The sequence below is a fragment of the Lepidochelys kempii genome, chromosome 17 (genome assembly GCF_965140285.1).
Source record: "Lepidochelys kempii isolate rLepKem1 chromosome 17, rLepKem1.hap1, whole genome shotgun sequence".
Lineage (NCBI taxonomy): Eukaryota > Metazoa > Chordata > Testudines > Cheloniidae > Lepidochelys > Lepidochelys kempii.
In genome coordinates, this window is record NC_136396.1 from 17,061,625 (window position 1) to 17,082,410 (window position 20,786).

The 20,786-nt window shown below is 43.4% G+C and overlaps 1 protein-coding gene across 1 annotated transcript in view; it reads right to left on the reverse strand.

Annotated features, from left to right (window-relative positions):
* Nucleotides 1-6,644: 6,644 nt before the first annotated feature.
* The window catches only part of LOC140899674 (protein spinster homolog 3), a 46,151-nt gene continuing 32,009 nt past the window's right edge, over nt 6,645-20,786 (reverse strand). Inside the window, exons 10-12 of the mRNA XM_073315550.2 lie at nt 11,987-12,085; nt 10,118-10,289; nt 6,645-9,581 (exon numbers count right to left, since the gene is read on the reverse strand). Of these exons, the coding sequence (XP_073171651.1) occupies nt 9,517-9,581; nt 10,118-10,289; nt 11,987-12,085 (336 nt within the window). The 3' untranslated portion in view covers nt 6,645-9,516. The remainder of the gene's footprint in view (nt 9,582-10,117; nt 10,290-11,986; nt 12,086-20,786) is intronic.

Genomic DNA, 20,786 nt, shown 5'->3' on the forward strand with positions numbered 1-20,786 from the left:
GGACAAAGTGCCAGAGAAAACTAATTCCCCTGCATGAGATTTAGCCCCATGACTCCGACTAAATAACTTGGACTGACGTGTGTCAAGTTTGTGGAAGAGTGAAAATTAAGTGGGGGTGAGCAGCATGTACCTCTGACCTGGAGGGGAGTCCAAGTTTAAATCACGTGGCTGTTTCTATGGTGAAATTAGGCTCATTGGTTGCCTTCCAAGAGAAATAGGTGCAGTTTAGCTACCTACATACTGATACATACATACCTTATCAGTGTGGCATCTACAGCAAGTTTTATTTATCCTGCTTGAGGCATTTAAAAGTGGACAAAGCACTAGAAAATGTAGTACAGGAAGATGAATGGGATTGCCAGTGTAGTATTTACCATCTCTACCTTCTGTGGTAACTCAACACCATACCATCAGGTTATTTTCCCCAGGCAGTGGCCATAAAATTCTGAAATAAATGAAGCTATTCATTTACAATCTGACCTGCACTTCAGTCAGCCACTACGCAGCTCAGTCGGGTGATCCCAGTGTTTTGCAGAAGTGTTTTGACCCGGACCTGCTGTGGAATAAGATTTCAGCATGGCCATTAGGGAAAATGAGCTGGGCTTTTTCAATTCATCGTATCCACTTTGTGCACTCTCGTACATCTCCGGTATGTTGGGCAACCTCCGGCTCCAATGCCGCCCCTTGCACTTCGGAAGTCCAGTGGAGTCTTGGTGTTTTAAGAAACCTTGTTCTAACCCTAACCTGCAGCGGCAGTGAAGAGCAGTAAAGGGGTTTGCGTTGCATGGCTCATCATACTGAATATTAATCCCAGGTAGTACTTATTGTCCTGTTTTTTTTTTCCATTCAGCAGATTAGAGATATCCTTAAATTGGCCATGAATACATTTAAGCTGGGAGTTAGAACAAGATTTCTAATCATCAGGGAATAAGGATCTTCCAGTAGGACTAGAAGGGGCAGACAACCTAATTAGCTTTTAAGATGAAGCTCAGTACATTTATAAATGAGACTGTATGATAGGTTGTCTGCAATAGGATTTGATGAGCTAGGATTGAAGGTCCTTTCCAGTTGCGTGTTTCTAAATGCCTCCACTCAAGATTTTCAACAAATGGATGCCTATGGTTAGGCTCCTAAGTCCACAGTTAGGATCTTAGGTAAGTGGCCTCATTTTTTAAAGTACTGAGCATGCAGCAGCTCCCACCATTAGGAAGAGGTGGGTATTTAGAAAATCAGGCCACTTACTCAGGTCCTTTAATATGGATTTAAACTCCTAGTTTTAAGCCAAGATTTTCAAAAATGGTTGCCTTTGCCTTTCTTTTTCAGAGTCCTGACCCACTGTCCCCTCACTGTAGCAGATGATATACATAAACACAAAAAACAGAATTTTATTTTTCAACTTTGTTTAAAATCACTTTTCATAGCAATGTGGAAAAAATATAGACGTGGGAACAGAAGCTCCACAGTACAGGAGCCCAGCAAAATGGAAATCAGTACTGTCAGGAGGGCCAGATATAGGGCCTTCTAAATCCTACTGTTTTTACTCTGAGAGTCTTATAACGTATAGGCCAAGGGGCATGCATTATAGGCACCTGATCCTATGGAGGTACTGAGTACCTGCAACTCCTATTAACTTTAAGCCAGTTCCACACGTCTGCTGGAATTCAGTTACAATTCATTAGTCCTGTGAAAACAGCAAAATATCAGTGCATTTGGGGACAGTGTCAGCTGTGCATTTACAGTTTTCACAGCAGTTGAAACAATATCTCTGCAATTATAACCATTTTATTATTACAAACAAAACTGTGTACTCAACTGTATATATTAGAATAAGACTGCCGTGATCGTTAAGTTATATTGAGTGAAAACAATCCCATTATGTTCTGGAGTTAGTACTGGAGGCAAACCTCTCTTTGTATTATGCTCGAGTCAACATTACTTGACTCTACCACTTTACAATAAGGAGAATGCATGCTTAGTAATTTGAACCTCTAAAGGCTGACCGACTCTTAGTAATGAGATACAGCCAATTTCATCTATTTGAATGCCAGCCAAGCTCAGGGGTGACCCAAAGGTATTACCATCTGAAGGCTTTTGTGGCCTCTGTGAAATGAGCTGGTGCTCTCACTCCAGATCCTCGCAGGAAGGGTTTCCTGTCATTCACTCCAAATCCACACTATAGAGCATCATTGTTGGCAGACTCAGCAGAGTCCCTGGACTGGCTGGGGCCTGGAGAGTGAACTAAACTCTCCTACCTGAGAGGAGCATATTGGAAGGGTAGCATTAGAAAGCATGCCTGGTGCTGTACCTGCTCTATGGGTAGGTGAGGATTTCTCGCCTTGTGTCTCTCAGACGGGCAGTTTTCACAGCTCACATTTTAGAATAAAAGGCTAAGGCCGAAAAGTGTACCTCTATTAGGCACAATCGGCTACACAGTGTATATGGCTCATCTGGCCTTGCAGTGAGCTGTAGCTCACGAAAGCTCATGCTCAAATAAATTGGTTAGTCTCTAAGGTGCCACAAGTCCTCCTTTTCTTTTTGCGAATACAGACTAACACAGCTGCTACTCTGAAACTTTTCCCTTGTATGCCCACCTGAACATACACATTTGATCACCCATTTAACTCATCTTTGGCAAGAAAATTAATTTAGTTTCATCATCCTTTGTGTCCTGAAAGGAAGGAGGATAACACACTATGTAATTAAATCACTTGGTTACAATCTCCAGTGAACAGGATATCAACTTATTACTGTACAGAAGACTTAATAAAAGTTTTTCATCTGACAAATGGAAGAATTACAAGGCAGTGGATCTGTGTTACTCAAAACAAAAACAAAAAACCAACTACAACTGATAGACGAGGAGCTGCTCTCTAATAATGTATGAATACTGAATGTTGGCTTGGTTATTGGCTGTTTACTGTATGACTGTACTGGTTTAGTTTAATGGCAGACGGTAAGGAAACAATCAAGAAGGAAAGAATAGCTCAAGATAGGCCACACGCTCAAACACTTGAGGGTTGTTATAGGACAATGGTAGAGCCATAGGGGATAAGCCTAAAACACACAGTTTGTCATGTCAACATTACTCACTTGACATGTAGTCTGAACTCCCCTCTTGCTCCTGGGAGGCGGTCCCTTCCACTCATGCTAGACTGAAGCAACTGGGCAGGGCAGCATGGGGGAGCTTGCATGCTCTCTGTTCTGCTAACACACATTCTCTCCAGGGCTGCCAATCCAATACCTTCTATCAGTACATAAATCACTCTGTTTAAAAGTTCAGAACATAGAAAGGATTGGAAAAAATCCAGGCACATGCTGTGCTGAGCGGCAGGCATTCACTTCACTACTGCCAACAGCTTGCGAGAAAACATTCAGGGAGAAATTCAGTGCAACTGCTCTTGGGACCAGAAAGGGGCTCAGAGTGCACAAAGGGCTCAACCACCCTCATCACTATTGATCATATCTTATAAAGCCCTTGGTTCTACGTGAGTTAACTTAGAAATCCTACTTCCATGTCCATTAAATGCAAGCTGTCTGTGCCTTAAAGAACTACTAGGTCACTTGTTTCAATATCACAGAACTCCAGCAACAATCAGAGCATGGTATTGATGGCAGTTCTCTGCAGTCCTGAACCCTGCCTTCCAAACTGAAGGACCACCTTTGGTTTCTGCAGCCACACTCCACATAATTGTGATCACTGCTCCACACGGTGTCCTGGCCAAGGGCATTCAGCTGTGCCAGTGGTTAGAGTGAAAAGGAAAAAGACAAGGGATATTTAAAAAGAGCAATTCAGGATACCTCTACACTACGGCTGGGAGCATGCTGCCCAGCTCAGGTAGACATAAAAATGCAACCTCTGTTCAAGCTACCATGCTACAAATAGTAGTGTGCTCACTGGTGGTGGCTTAGGCTAGTTGTCCAAGTACGTACCCAGGGGCTCAGGGTGGGTTTGTACGAGGGTGGCTAGCCCCAGCTACATGACTATTTCTAGTGCACTAGCCCAAGCACAGCTATCTATCTACTCGTGCGGGGATGCACGCTGACAGCTGCAACGACGATGTATCCTTTGCGAGAATGCAGGGCTCTGTATTCTGTAAAGCCGCAGACTGCCATCTCGACACCTTCAGCCATCGCTACAACGAGTGGGACTTCTGAAGTCTCACACTCCACTTTCAGGAGCCGATTCCCAGGGTCATTGTCCAAGCCAATAAATGGGCTTTGAAAACGAAGTCTTTCCATTAGCAATAGCGTGTAATATCAGCATTGCTTCTGATGAGAGGAATCATCTGTGGAGATGAATGATGTGGCGTAACTAAACTTACCGTGGACTTGTCCTGCTGGCTTGCTGTTTTCTGGTTTGGTCACCCCTTTCAAATCAAGCTGAGGGCCTGTAAAGTTCTAAAAATCTTAATAAGAAAAGGAGGACTTGTGGCACCTTAGAGACTAACAAATTTATTTGAGCAAAAGCTTTCGTGAGCTACAGCTCACTTGCTTATGCTCATATAAATTGGTTAGTCTCTAAGGTACCACAAGTCCTCCTTTTCTTTTTGCGAATACAGACTAACACGGCTGCTACTCTGAAAAAAATCTTAATGTACACAAAAGGCGCTAAAACCCAACATGACTCATCAGCCCAGAGTTTGCTTTGCTGGGCAGAACATAACCTCATAGGATGACACCACTGCATCTTTTGAAGATGTTCCAAAACGCTGCTGCTGCTTTTTTTTCTTTTACTTTTATTTTAAAGAGAGAGAGAGAGTAGAAAGGAGATACAAGGATTGGAGAAGATATGCTTTTTATTATTATTATTAAAGAAAATACAACTGATCCCATTTTTATTCATTTGCCAAATACAAGAGACAAACTGAAATCTTCTAGGTGATTGCGCATTCCTGCATTCATTACGAGCCCCCACTTCGGTTTCCTTAACATACTAACCTTTTATTGAATCACACAAAGACGATTCCAAGATGAAAGAACAAACTCGCTCAGTAACCAGAAGTTATACAGCAGCTCTTTTCTAAGTGGGCAGACACACATGTGCAAGTTAGAAAATTCATTGCAACGAGGCATCACTTCTGTCTACTTCGAACACAGCAGGCACTTTGTATTCTAATTAATTTACGTGCAGTGGACACTTAAATAATGCTCATTACTTTATTGGCATGTAATACTGTTCCAACAACAGGCCTACCAAAGGTTTTTGATGGCACTCTAGAAGTGTATAACCTTAAATGTTATATCCTTCCCAACATCTCTTGGTTGATTTAAAATTCTAAGACATCAAATCTTATACCAAGAATTATGGTAGGAATAGGGAACATGTTAGAATTAAGTAAGCCCAGGAAAAGACAGCAAGAGGACGGTGGCTGAGAGCCATATAAGTAGGCACATGTTCTTGTATTAGACAATTCTTATGAACAACAGTTAACTCAATTATTTAATTTCCCCTTGATCAAGAACACAAACCTAGAACTACATTTGTAATGAGAGTTGGCACCACGGTGTGACTGTTCACTATGGGTCCAGATTCTTTTGCACATGCCTGAAAATTAAGCTCAGCATCATCCAAATGCTGTGTAACGTCAGTTCTGACTACCCCCAAACTTTGGGAAGTTCAGATCTAAACATCATGGATAATGCTAATTCCACAATGAGCAAAGCCAAAACCCAAGCAAACATTAAAAGTTATCACACCAGCTTTTATTAACCGCAACGTTTTGGATATTTGGATCCAGATCCAAATTTTACAGCTAGGGCTGACACATGGTTTCATAGACATGAGAAGTGTGCAAAAATGGCTTTCAATACCTAGCTCCTGATGTCAGATATCAATTCTTCCTGGTGCCAGAGGGGCCAAAACAGGTAGGAAGGACAATATTTTCAAGCTTATACAGCTAGAGTAAAAGGGAAAGGGGGGACTAGAAAGAACTGTCCTTACTTTATTCTGGGGCAACTCCTTTCTTACAATTTTCCCCACATTTAGTTTTGTAGTCTGTTATCATGGCTTGGGGATAACATCAGTTGTAATAACTGATACATTCTCTATATCCTCTGCTTTCAAGAGTAGGGATGCCGTGTTCTAATAAGACTTCCACCTCGAGCTGACATGAACCTATAACACACTTTTCCTCCACCCAATAATGCAGAAAATTCAATATGCGGATAGCCTGAAATGCCCCTCCAGTCAACCAGGAGGTGTCAGAGATCAGCAAGTTTGATACCACCTCCATGCACTCATCCTACCCTAGAGACAAAACCTCATCTCCCACCCCAATGTAGCCAAATTGTTTCTTTCATCTCTCAATGTAAATATTGGTGCTGTCTGTTAAAGAGCATACTAAAATTTTTCAGCAGGTTGATTTTTTATTTAAAGAAGTCTAATCCCTTTCATGCATCCCACCCAAGCAGTTACACTTCTTTTCTGCTTAATATTTAATTTGCTAGCTGTAGTGAGTGAACAAAGGGAAAAAACTGAAGGTCTGATCAGGCAAATTTTGAAAAAAAGCATCAGAGGTTAAAGACTGCAAATCAAGCTCTCTGCTCTGGTCTACACTACAGAATTACTTCAGTGTAACTACGTTGCTCAGGGTTGTGAATAATCCACACCTCTGAGTGACGTAGTTACACCGACCTAAGTGGCAGTGTAGACTGTGCTATACCAGCAGGAGACCTGCGGTGGATTAACTAAGAAAATGGGAGAAGCTTTCTCGTGTCAGCTTAGAGCATCTTCATTAAAGCGCAGCAGCTGCGCCAATGCAGACCTACCTTCAGGCTCAAATGCCTCAGGAAAAGAATTTCACAGCTTTCAAGAATAACTACCCACAGGTTCTTTACACTCACTCAGTCATTGCCAGTCTGAAAGAGCCCTGCCTCAACAAGCCATATGGTAGTCCTGCAGTTTCAGAGCAGTTAGCGGTGACCAGATGTCCCAATTTTATAGGGACAGTCCCGATATTTGGGGCTTTTTTAAATATGGGCTCCTATTACCGCCCACACCCTGTCCTGATTTTTCACACTTGCTGTCTGGTCACAAGCAAAACTCAGAGCATCTAGCCTTTTAGATGGCTGGAATCAGTAGCAGCATAGTTAAAAAATCTCTCTGCAGCATGACAATAAAAAAAGCATGCATTGGAAAAATACTGGAGTGAAGTGTTGCCTTGTGCACCTCTGATTTCTACCATGAAGTCCTATTTTCATGAACTTGCACACAGGCAGGTAAAATTTCAGGAAATCAGAGCTGGAATCGGTTTTATCAAGGAATTCTGCAAAAAAAGCTATTTGCCATCTCTCACTCAATATATTGAGTATCGAACTCTCACAGTGAGTTTTTTGGTTTTTGTTTTTTTCAAAGAACAGCGAGTTTTAGTTCTGATTTGACAGTTACGGAATTATTCACAGAACAGACAATGCAGTGCAGGGAAAGCTTCATAATGCTGCCCCAAACATGCCTTACCCTCTAACAGAAGAGATAGATACTATAGGCTCCATGGCCCTTTAAAATCTCGGCCTCTCTGCCAAGACTGTTAGGAGCTTATTCTGGTGGTGATTCTGTGATGTGGGCACCTGTTAGTGGTAGCAACTTTCCATCACTGCTTACCCTAGGCTAGAGTCAGCCTGGATGTTGAAGGTGTCAGATTCCTTTACTGAATCTCACAGCCATTCAGTTCCAAACTCTTTTACTATCTTCCATTACCTTAAAAGATATAATTCTTGGCCAGAAAGGTAGTAACAGTCAAAACAAAATATACCCTGGTCAATTCATAGTTATGGTGTATAGCTGCATGTGAATGTGATGTGTGACTTACGAAGGAATGTAGAACCTTTAGTATAGCATGAATATATGCAAATTCTCAAAAAAACAAATAAAATATGAAGAAAAATTATCTAATACAAAGTGGCAAACCAATAAAAGTTTGTGTAATTAAATTGACCAGATGACAAAGTTCTGGCCTCTGGTTCTGGTGTACACCTGCCCCTGAACTCTGTAAGTACCACAGAGGCAGAATTTGGTCCCAAGTATCACGACTTGTCAACACTTGGAAGTTTTGGAATAGCTATTCCAGAATAATTATTTTGGTATAAGTCACTATGCAGACACTTTTATTCTGGAGGAAAAGTGTCTTTTTCCAGTTTAATTTAATCAAGTTACATGGGGCCAACTCCTATTTCCTTACTGAGGACTTCAGGATTTAGCCCCATGGGTTTTTTTGTTTCTAGATGAAGTACTGCTAATTATTTCTATGAGAGCTTTACACTGTGTGTATTTTAAGTTCCAATGAGCTTTCTATTGTTACCAGATTGATCTGGGGTTTGCCCTTTTTGAAAACGAGGGTAAATTTAGGGCATAAGAGATTGATGTGCTTGTTGTCAGTTGTCCCTAGTGAAGACATGGCTGCAGAGTTATCAAATATATGAATGATTAATAATTGCCCTTGCAATTTAGCTTGTTCACCTACAAGAGTTTGCGAGAGCTCTTCAGATTTATCCGCACAGCACACTGTATAACCAGAGGCTTATTTGGTATTTTTCTAGTTCCCCTTACTCCATCCCATAATGAGGTGCTACATTTTGGAAAGTCTAGGAAGACTGGCTGAACCAGTGCAGCAGCAAAGGGTGAAAGACATTGCTGACTCCACCAGTTCCATCATGCTTGAACCAAAGCTGTCAATCCAGGCATTGCCAATAACCGGTACAAAACACTGGGAAAATGCCATGAAAGGCTGCTGTATGTGGACACATGATCTCATGTTGCAAGCTCAAGCTGTTCCAGCACTTTCACTCGGAATCCATCAGTGACTATAAGACTTCATCTGCACCATTTCACTTTCCAGTCAGAATTTTAGTGGAAGAATGATGTCAGTTGCTTCTACAGCTGGGAAGAGTTGGTTAGTATTTCAGAATCCAGATCGTTTTGGACCCTGACATACTAGGTTACGGTTGAATGTCCTGCAGAAGTTGCTCCGAGTTAGTTATCCATTTTTCCCCCGTGATTGTTTAACGTTGTAATTTATTAAACTTCCATAACAGAAAGTTCTGCCCCTCCTAGTTACACTTGTTCAATTCCACAGCCAGCCTTTGCCTTCCATTCTCATAAATAAGGACATGGGGATACAGAATCCCCAGCTATGTTTGTACTTGCCCTGATTTTCCAAGCTTTCAGACAGACAACTCATAATCCTGCTGAGAATTTACAGTAACCCCATTCCCCATCTCAACTAGACATTCCACCTTAAATGGGTTTTGTTGTCTTCTTTGGGATAATATCCGTTTCTGTGACAGCTCTATACTCCCGGCTTCTGGAGCTACTAAGCTCCTCAGAGCTCTCATGCCAGTCTCTCACAGATGGGGGTGGAGGTTTGCCATATGCCATTTCAGTAGCAGGTTTTGACTCTCAGTCAAAAGCATCATAAAAATCAGTACACAGGTTTTTCCTTCCATATGGAAGGATTGTTATTTGGCCTTTTCCTCCAACTGTAGCTTCATCATGCAAAAGGAAAAGAGGCAGTGGCTCCTTCACGCTTTGGGGAGTTCATCCTGGAGTTCATCTTCACTTGAAACGTAGCCTTTGTTCTCAGTACCTGGAAAACAGAGTCTGAGTCAAAAGAAGTGGGCTACTTAACAGAATATTTGCGATAAGGGAACATTATACATAATTTTTCACTTCCGAACCTAGATCCTTGTATGGAATGAGAGAGAATTTATAGGAATTGTTGCATAAGACCAGAAATGGTCCTTCTGATCTGGCATTTTGCCTGAGAAAGGCTGATATCATGATCTGGAGAAAGACCTAAAACTCCCACCGTGTGTTGAATTCTGCAATACTTACAATAATGCTATCTTATTACGTCGTCTTATTGTAGTATTGCCAAGTTACTTGAGGAATTGCCAGGAATGGCAATTTGCTGATTTTCAGGGCACATTGCAAAGTCTATTGTCCCAGGGCATGAGGAATTTGTTTAGTCTGCTACTGTGGTTGATTGGTTTTGCTGCGGGTTTGAGCTGAACAGACTGTCCTTTGTTATGTCACATACTTAGAGTGTATTTTAGTTTGGGGTACAAACAGCTATGGCAGTTGGATAGGCTGATAGAGGAAATTACAACTGGACATAGAAACCTCTGCAAAGTTGCTGGGCTTCCTCACGATCTTTCTCAACATGAAGGGCTGTCAGGAGGAAAAAGCCTCCCCCAAGGACACCAATGAAGGCACTCAGGATGAAGCTGTATTGCAGGCTCCGGAAGGCCCCCAGGTGTGAGTCATTCTGCCTGGTCTGGAGAGCATCAGAGATCTAGGGGGGGAACACAGTGTCATTTACTTTGGACTCAATGGCTTATTTTCTACCTGTTTTAAACATGTTGCTCGCAATGCCATCTCTGACGAGAACAAGACTGAGAGGGCAGGAAAAGAAAACTCACTGCCTGCATGCGCTAGATCTGGTAACACACATAAACTGGCCTTCACTGCATCTCAGTATTCACTCGGCTTAGAAGTCTCATGCAATCGGGTTGTTGCATATGTCCAGAGCTTCCAGTTTCACATGAGCTGGAAATAGTTGCAACCATGGCAGGGCAGAGTGCTCGTGCACTAGCCATTAACTCATTTGACTGGGTTTCCCGCTTTGTCTCCATAAAACAAGCTTGAGCCACATTTCAAGTTTGTACAAAGGTTTGAATCATTTCTTGCATTATCAGAACGTCTTCACCCATTCCTCATCAAAGCTTTTACTTTTGACAGATGGGTGGGTGTCAAAGCTGGCACTGTTGGCAGAAGTAGGCGGAAGCAGCAGTAAGAGACAAGAAGAGAAGGGAAGAGCTATGAAGGGGCTTCAGGGTGAGGAAAGGGAGTCTGATTCTGAACAAGGAAGCGTTCAAGATGAGGTGGGGTGACAGGGTAAGGAAAGGAAAGGAAAGGAAAAGGCACACACACCTGATTGGAATTGACGTGAACAAGCATTCGAAGAACTCAAGGCTCATACCCAGGTGCTTCTCAGAGAACGTGCCGCTGCTGTCCTGGCACTCATGTGCAATGCAGCTTTCCCGAGCTATCCAGTAACAGCTTATTGCTACTGTGTAAAGGTTACTGCACATCAGAGTGATTTTCAAAGTAGAGCCATACAATCAAAACCAGCATTCATCAGACCACTCACATATACTTTTCTTCAGTGAGCATATTTCTCCCAAATTTCAATTGGCTATCCCATTTTGGCACTGGAGCCACTGAACCTTTCAGTTATTTTTGGAAGTGACAAAGTTCATTCCCACTCCTTGAACTCTCTTCTTTTCCTCAGTCTTTCCACCTCTTGTCTTTCTGTGTGAATATTTTGAAAGTTTGAGTCCAGAAAGGTAAGGTTTTGGAAAGTTAGGAGCATTTGAGACCAGGGGCTTGGCATGCCAATCATTGGAATGCCAATGCAATCTCAACTACAGCAATCCCCCTGCTATTACAAGAGTTGCATATTTTGAGTTTTCCAGAAGGTATTTCGCAGAATGAGATCTTGCCTGCAGATTTTATTTAATTGTATTTTTCATTTTGAAGTGCAAAATGGTATTTTATTAGTTCCCATGAACTTGTCCATTAACCTGGCAGAAAAGTTTTGCACTTGGATTTAAACACTCTGAACAAGTGCCATTGCCATAATCAGACTGCTACCAAATCCTTATGAATTAGTATAGTTGATATCAAAGTGAAGTCCTAAGCCTGCAGACACTTTTGTACTCAATGGGATTAATGGTACGTATAGAGTTAAGCTTGTACTTAAGGGTTTGCAGGGCCAGGAGGACAATAGTGATATAAAAGTGCTTAGTACAGAAGTGCTGGTTTAAGTTGCATCTGGATTCCAATTCCACACTGCAAGAAAGAGTATTCAAAGCATTTCCAATCTGGGACCAGGAATCAGAGTCTATTCTTCAGAAATTTCCAAATGTTTTATATTTAAAAAGGTTTGGATAAGATTCAGAGAAGTAGCCACAAAATCCCATTACTTACAATTCCAGTGAGGTATGGGCTGCCTGCATCTCCCAGCAAATGGCTCATGAAAATCTGCAAGGCAACAGCTGTTGACTGGCACTTTGGCATCACCACATACTGAAACCAAACAAGAGGATCATCAATATTTGAAGAATCAATAATTCCACGAATGACCTGCACAGATCTAGGCTACAGGTAATACTGCAAGCTGCAGACTACTTTCTGTGATTGGTTTTGAGAAACTATTCCGTGAGAAAAATTCAGAAGAAAGAATGAAGGTGAAATGGGGAGAATGTGACACTCCAATAATAGCCTTCCCCCTCCCTTCCTCCTTCTTCCCCCCATAACTGGAGAGCAGTTAGCTGGCCACTTCACCTTGAATGGTCCATTGTCTAGCATAAGGAGTTAACACGTTTCAATATGTTTCACAGATTGTCTCTCTCTCCAAGAGACGTTGGCCAATAAAAGACCTCACCCACACTGACTCTCAATGCAGCATGTACCGATCCATTCTGCCACGTGATTTTTGCTTTTATAGATGATGCTGAATGATAGCCGTTGTGGCTTTATTGACGTACCTGTAACCCTTCTGCCCGCCAGAGTTGGCAGCAACAAGGGCCGGGTTCAATATCTAGGGGATCCATTCCAATAACACAATGCAAACCGGCTCGAGCCCCCACCCAGTCACCTGGGACAAATATATACCATACCCGCTGGGCGCCCCCAAGAGGCAATACTTCCCCTCTCGCAAGCACATAGTCTGAGTGTAGCAAAAAGCCTTTTAATAACAGAGAGAAACAATGTGGCATTATGTTGGGGAAACACCACCAACAGGATTCATAACACAACCCGTGAGCAAAAAAAACCCACCCCAAGCAAATTGGGGCATGCCCCTTTCCCTTTGGTTCTTGAGTCCAGCAACCCCAAATCACCCAAAGTCCCAAAAGTCCAATGACCCAAAAGTCTCTGTCCCTGGTCAGGGCAGCCCCAGAGTTCGAAAGTTTATCTGTGGAGCTTTACCTCCCAACCTGGGTGGAGATGGGATGGGGGTAAGAGGCACCTTACATGATCTGAAGCTGACCGCCCCACAGCTCCATAGGCCTTCACTTCGCTCTGCTCCGCCAGCCGCCCCACAAACTGCTCCGCGTCCCACCAGCAGCTCCCGCCGTCCTACGAACTGCTCCACCAGCCTGTCCACAAGGCACCCCAGCCGTCCCGCAAACTGCTCCACAATATATCTTCAGGCTCCCCCACTACTTAAGACTCAGTGATTTCAGCTCTTAGTCAGCTCAGCTCTTTGGTGAATTCAGCTTGTAGTAGGGGAGCCTCAGTGCTGGTGCCCCATTAGCCCAAGGTGAGCTCAGCAGCCTGTAACTAGGCTCCTAATGGAATCAAAATTAGCTCTGATATTCCACAGTGGAGAGAGGAGGACGTGCAATTAGCATGTAAGGCCCTCACCAAGGGGCCCATGCCACCAAGTATTAATACTTGTCCCCAGCCTCTCTCAATTCACAGAGTTTTGGAACCCATGACCCTTGCCTAGCAAGTGCTACTTAGTTGATGGTGAGTCTCTCCATCATAACAAAAGGCCAAGTACAGTTCCAAGCACAGTTCCCATAGTCAGGGTAATAACAATTTATTCTTCCTGCCCCAATAACAGAGACACTGGGGATCCCACAGCAGCCAAAGTGACCATTTGGGCAGCTATGGCCTCATTCTAGGCGGGGTGGGTGTGCCTGTGCAAATGAGATCGGCCCCTGAAGTTCTTTTCCACAACTTGCCACAACTCACCACCAGATGTCAGGGTGGAGCTCATCCTGACACTGCTTACATACCCATAAGCAGATACTTGCTCTTCAGTTTTCTATGTACTTTCATCCACTCTATGTGGTCAGTTTGCCTGGCGTAGAAGGACTGCCTCTTGGATTGAGGGTACTTGTGATTGCAGACTCAGTCTGGAATCTCTGCCAAGACTAACAAGGATGCCAGCCAAGATGAAACATTATGCATTCCAAGTCACTAGGGATGAAGCTGAAACTTTTCATACAGGGCATCAAAAAGGTGTTAGATGCTGGCAATTGTACCTCTGATGACAGACTAAATTTGTTTCCTTTTATTAATCCCTAGAGCCATCCACTCTACCTTGCCCGACAGGTGGGGCAGAAAGACTCCGCACGCCAGCCAGACTGCCCTTACGTTTATGTGCAACTTCGCCTCCTCCGGGGACCACATCCCACGTGTCTGGAGGTCGCCGAGATGCGCTCCCCAGCCGAGGCCCGAGGCATCCAACATCAATTTGATGGAGTGAGCGGGGGTTGTCCAACAGAATCCCCTCCAAGACTGTCCTGCTGTCGGTCCACCATCGCAGTGAGGTAAGTATCACCTGGGGAATGGCAACAATCTTCTTCAGGGCGGTCTCTGGACTGGGAATAGACAGTCCCTAGCCATTGTTGTAGGGGCCACATTCGGAGCCTGGCATGGCAGACCACGTAAGTGCATGCTGCCATGTGACCCAGGAGGCGCAGACAGGTGCTGTAGTCAGAGGGTATGCAGAGACTTCTGCGATGAGGTTTGTCAACATGTGGGACCTTTCAAGAAGCAGGAACACCCTGGCGCAGGTCGAGTCGAGGACAGCTCCAATGATCTCTGTCCTCTGCACCGGCACAAATGCTGACTTTTTGTCGTTTACCAGTAGGCCCAGAGAGCAGCACATGCCCTTCGCCTAAGCACCTTAGGCAGCTGGTATGTGGATCGCTGATGGGCGTAGGCCGTTTGCAGTGATCACAGGGCTCAAACAATGGGGACTGGGGCATGCCCTGATTCCCGGCTGGGTCCCGTTCAGGACTAATGGAGAATTTGAGAACTACTACTAAGGGTAACTAAGAAAACTACTAACTATGTATAACTATTTTACAGGATTTCAAAGTTTTCAAGAACAGAGAAGGAATCAATGCTAGCCGAAGCACCATCACTGGCGGCAAGAAGGAACTGAGGGTGGGGGGAGCCGGTGGCACCCCTTACGCCGCGCCAGGCGGGCACCACAGACAGTCCCCTATGGATACTGCTGAGGAAGAAACTTCCGGCACCAGTGGACGTGGCAAGCACACACACCTAATATGGAATGGACATGAGCAAGCACTCGAAGAAGAATGTATGTACCTGTTCGTCCAAGACACTGAAAAGCACTGAGATAATTCCAGTGATTTTTAAAAATGGAATATGGTCATTTTGGATAATGGAGGAGATAAACTATGTATAAAAAGTACAATGGGATCCTACATAGTTTGTTCCTCTTTTCTGTTCTGACAATATGTTTACACTATTAGTGATATTATGGTAAATCCACGAGGTCCCAACTGAGATTAGGGTTCCATAGTAGTAGTTCTGGGCAGCCAGTATAAGCCAACACCGGGAGAATGGAATGTGTGTTAACATGTCTTCAACCTGTTCGACAATATTTTAGCCTTATTGCGGACAAGGATAAGTTGTATTTTAGAAACATGTCAACTGTTCATGGTTAACCCCAAGGGTAAAATTGTATTTCACAATGTGTTGAAGATCCGTTAACACACTATGTATTCTTCTGATGTAGAAATACCCTGAGTATGACAATCCCTGCCACAAAGAGATTACAATTTAAGTAGGCAATTTAAGTACGCAAAACAAGGAGTAGGTGAGAGTATTATCCCCTTTTACATGTGTTCCTAACCAGGGAGGACAAGGCATTGGTATCTGGCCCACTGGAAGTATTATTGCTGCATGAAACTCTGATCCCAGCAAGTTTGAAAGAAGATCCCTGAGGAGGAAGAGGAGAAGCACCAAACCCTACCTTCACCTAAAGCTCTAATCCCAGGTGATACCCTAGCATCAGCCATATCAAAGCCAAACTTTCACAATAAACCCCAGGCCTACAGAATCTTGTTTGGTCTCAGGTTTAATCTCGAACCCAGAAGGTGCCGAGGGACACTCACATGGAGTTCTGTGGGGTTTTAGGCTGCCTGCTCGACTCTGAGATTAATTCCCTGCTGGAGGGGTTGTGCCTCCTCCACAAGTCTGTGGAGTTGACTCCTGGGAACCCCAGACTTGGGCAAGTGCCCCCTGATGGGACTATAACACACTGGCTAATTGTGATGATATTTCTCTCTCTAGTGACTAGTCTGGCTACTGCTACCAGCTCAGTTACTCATTTAAAAAAAGAAGGAAAAAAATAGTTTTGTTCTGAGTTCAATGAAGCCCAGAAACAGGCTGCAGCCACAGGAGCCTGAACTGAACCCACTAAAAAGGTGGGCACAGAGGCCCTGAACAATTGAAACCTAATTTGAGCAACGCTAACATCAGCCCCAAAATGTACGAATTCTGACACTAGAGCATCAGCAGGGCTTTTCACTGAAGAATAAAGACCTTCAGGAAAGGTCTTCAAAGCTGTTTGAACGAGGATAGACAATGTAACTGCATTACAAGTCAATCCTAGAGCTCCAAGGTTCAGATAGACAGCTCGGGAGTTGCGGCCCTCTCCTTGAAATTTGAGGTTAGCCCAGGGGTTCTCAAACTGGGGGGGTGGGACCCATCAGGGGGTCGTGAGGTTATTGGGGTCGTGAGCTGTCAGCCTCCACACCAAACCCCGCTTCGCCTCCAGCATTTATAATGGTGTTAAATATATAAACAAGTGTTTTTTTATTTATAAAGGGGGTCACACTCAGAGGCTTGCTATGTGAAAGGGGTCACCAGTAGAAAAGTTTGAGAACCACTGGGTTAGCCCATTGCTAGAAGAATCTGAAGACTCAAAATTGAATGAGCTGCTTATCCTGTTCCCAACACACTATATTCACTTAGTTTCAGACATGTGAAATTCATTGTTAGTTTCTATTGGCTGCCTAACTCTCTAAATGCTGCTTAATTGGCACTCTCTTCCCTCCCAAAGCAGAGCTACTGGGATGAAGCACTCTTATGCAGAGAGGCAGGCAAAATTCTGTTCCGGGACAGCATTGGGAACCTTTGCATCATTACCCTCTAATAGATGTTTAAGGGACTCAGATGTTTATCCCTTTCCTCTTACATGAGGTTACTGAAAATCCACCCCTGGATTAAGGCAACCCTTGGATTTTACAGCCAGATGAGGCAACATCAAAGCTCCAGATCCAAACATACATGAAGTTTGGGAATTGCTCTGGACTTTACAGTTGAGGCTCCTCTCCATCCGGTAAGTGAATGGAGAGAAGCTATGTAACATTATATTCCTTTCTCTGTGCTCAGTGGAAGGACAGTTTCTTCTGTTAAAGGTTCATATGCTTAAAATCTTAGATGAGACAGAACCAGACAAGGACACAGTGCTGCATTGTTAATTATTAACATTCTTCTCATAAATATAGAAACTGTCCCTCACCTTAGGGCATCTCATCAAGTATTTAATGTGATGGCTGGTGTTCTTCTTTCTAAACCTAAGATGCCTACATTAGCTACTATGAGAAAGGAAGTATTTGTTTCTTGTCTGTGTAAAAGGGAGCTAACAAGCAAGGTAAAGAAATCTTAGAAAAAGATCCGCTTTCATGTTTAACGTGCACGTGAAGTTCATGAACATGCTTTGTGTCTGTCTATATGTCACCTTCCATGTAAAGAGATCCCAGAGCCCTTGACAGAGGGATCACTCCACCCATCACTGAAATGCAGCTACACTGCACCAACAACACTCCACCATCACATATAACTGCTTCAGTTGAAACTGAAGGTGGAAATTAGGAAGGCTAATTTAAGTAAGTAATTACTCAAGCTAGTTTTGGCCAGGACCCCAGGGTTAACACCCATACTCTTTCAAAAAAGGACCATACACTCTTTAATTACCAGAAGAGGTTAGGTTCTATGCATAGATGTTTTATGCAGTTATACCAGTATAGCTTATTCCTGTATTGGAAAGATAAATTAGCTTAACGGGTATAATTGTGTCCACACTGCAGTTTGTATCAGTGTAACTATTTTGGTTCAAAATAAAATTCACCTCCCTAACTGACACAGCCATGCCAGTACAAAAAAATGGGCGAATAGAGCAGGCCTCAATTTTACATCTTTAAGAAATCATTTGCAATAGCCCCAAAGCCTCCCTCCACACCCTGTTGAGGCACTGGGTTCAGCACGAACAGACCACTGCCTCGTTAGCAAATACCAATCCTTGTTGTACCTGGGTTTTCCATAAAGGTCCCCATTTGGGGTCTAACCAGGCAGGTAACGTTGACTGCTATTGGCATCACTTTAAAATTCAATTCTAGTGTTCTCCAGTGACTTCACATGAAAAGCCCCTTCCCTCATGTGTTATTCAGACACTAGTTTGTATATGCTGCTTTAAGTTGGCATCTTATTTCAAATGTTATGCCTACACAAACTGGAACCAAAATAACTAAGGCCATGTCTTGACAGCCGAAAAAGGTGTGTCTGTTTACAGTGAGACAACTAGTACATGTTAATTATATTGCCATAAAGTCCCAGTGGAGATAAAACACAGGTCGTTTTTACCGTGAGGTAGGTAGGCATAGTCAGCCACAGTGAGTGAGTGAGTGTATGTCTGTCTGTCTAAAATACATATATGCTCTAGTTCAAAGTTCTAGTAGCTGTGTCATACAGGAGGTCAGACTAGATGATCACAATGGTCCCTTCTGACCTTGGAATCTATGAATGTTAACCACTCTGTAGCGAGGTGAGGTTAAACCTGCCCGCATTTTGTCACCTTTAGAATTTTATAGGAGTTAACTAATACATTACCTCTCTTGCTATGAACACATCTCTTTGCTGGCAGTGAAGACTTTTTTTTAAATTCACACCACTAGTTTGGTGTGAGTCTGTGTGTAGATGCTTTTTTGAAAATAAAAATGTCCTATTTAGATATAACTGGGCACTTAACCTAAGTGCGTGTCCACACATAGAGAGTTGCCCCGAAGTAAATAACTAGTGGCATGAATTACAGACAGTTGAGTTATTTCAGTTCCAGCTTGTGTGTAGATAAGCCCTTACTACATCTAAAGAACAGCTTTATGTTGAGTAATGTTATTAGTTTAACCACTGACCTTTATTTAAAATAACTGCAAGAGAAAATTAAGCACAGATCGCTGCCCAAAACAAAGGGATAAGTGAGTCAGCTCAGGAATTTACAAATCTGGATAGATGAACTTCACTTGGTATTGTTTTGGCTAAATGTGTGGTGTGCATGGCAGGAGAGAGACAGATACATTGTGTGGCTCTGTGAGTAGCTAAAAGAGAGGTTTTGGGTCGGGTACTGGCTGAAAGAAGTTTGGACCTGTGAGGCAGAAGACAGTCTCTTATTGTTGTTTGATTGTTCCTATATTTGGGGAAACAGGATTTGTACATTTTTGAAAATCAACCAGATTGCCTCAAACAAAACCTGGCTTCATCATCAATTTCTCCTCCTAGTGCAAACAACCGGCAAGGCCCCACATTTGACTAGCCACTTTGGACAAAACCGTAAGATGTCTTTTACTCTTTGGGTCCTAGAAACATGGCCATGGCTACAGTAACTAACATGTTCAACACCCCTTGTGTCTGGCAGTTTGGGAAGCTGGATTCCTGCCAGAAGTATTGTGTGTTTTTATGTTCCTGGCTATCTGCTATAGAAGAATATATATTATTAAGGATACTGGGCTAGATGGATCCTTGGTCTGACCCAGTATGGCTCTTTAGGGTGAGAAAATTCATTCTCGATGGCCCAAGAGGTCTTTGGCCTATCTGGAAAGACTATCAAGGTGGCAGTTGGTGCTTAGTGGCTTTAGGGGAAGAATCCTTTTCTCCAGGGACAGAGACCAAAAAGATTGCCAGCACACAACTATAAATCGGCAGATAACATGGTGCCATGCTATAGTGAGTAAGGCACTGGAGTGGAGTCAAGAGACTTGGGTTGTACTGCTGACTCTGTTTCCCCTCTCTACAAGCGACTAATGATGCCAACTATACACTGAATGATATAGAGATGAACAGTATTAAGAATTATTGAACAAGCATCCCAGAAATTGAAAACTTTGTAGCCCAGTTCAATACCTTGCACCTATTCAGTTCCACTGATGCTGCAGTCACTCAGCTGAAAAGATTTCCAATATCCAGAATTACAAGGAGTGAATGGAGTGGGTCTGCTAGGAGAAGTAGTCAACAAGAATGAAGAGGTGAGATAAGGTTGATCTTATGGTTTCACTCATATATAACATTAAGTGTTGTACAATTGTGCAGTTCATTCTGTCAGAGTCTGACTGGACATGATGCTTGCTAATGAAATGGGAACTGAGTGGAGCACTCTTCCTCTTACTAGCATATAATGCAATATGGCATTTGTCAGGAACAGAACAAACCAAGCACCCCCACACAACGGCTTCTGAATCATGTGCCATAATATCCTGCTTATCAAAGGACATGTCCTAGACACCCACGCATTCTCACTGATTCCAGTGGCAGCCTGCAAGTCATCTGCTGGGAGATCCAGTCAGGATTCCTTGTCAGATAGACAAGGTGCCCCAAACAAACGTCTTAATTTACAGGGCCTGTCCTGCTCGCCCTGATGATTTTACAGGGACAGCCTCTTGCTAATTGGCTACATGGAGGAGTGGCCAACTAGCCAAGCAGATGAAACTGACAGACTGGCCATGCACATACATTGCAACCAGAGAATGGCAACCAGGAAGATGTGCTTGTGCTGGATGTACTCCAGCTAGTTCACTAACGATACAAGTGTGGACGCTGCAGTATGTGCTTCGGTGCTGGCTGCACAAGTCTGAGTACGTTCCCAGGGGAGCTGCCATTCACACTCCCAGCCGTGGCACACACAGAT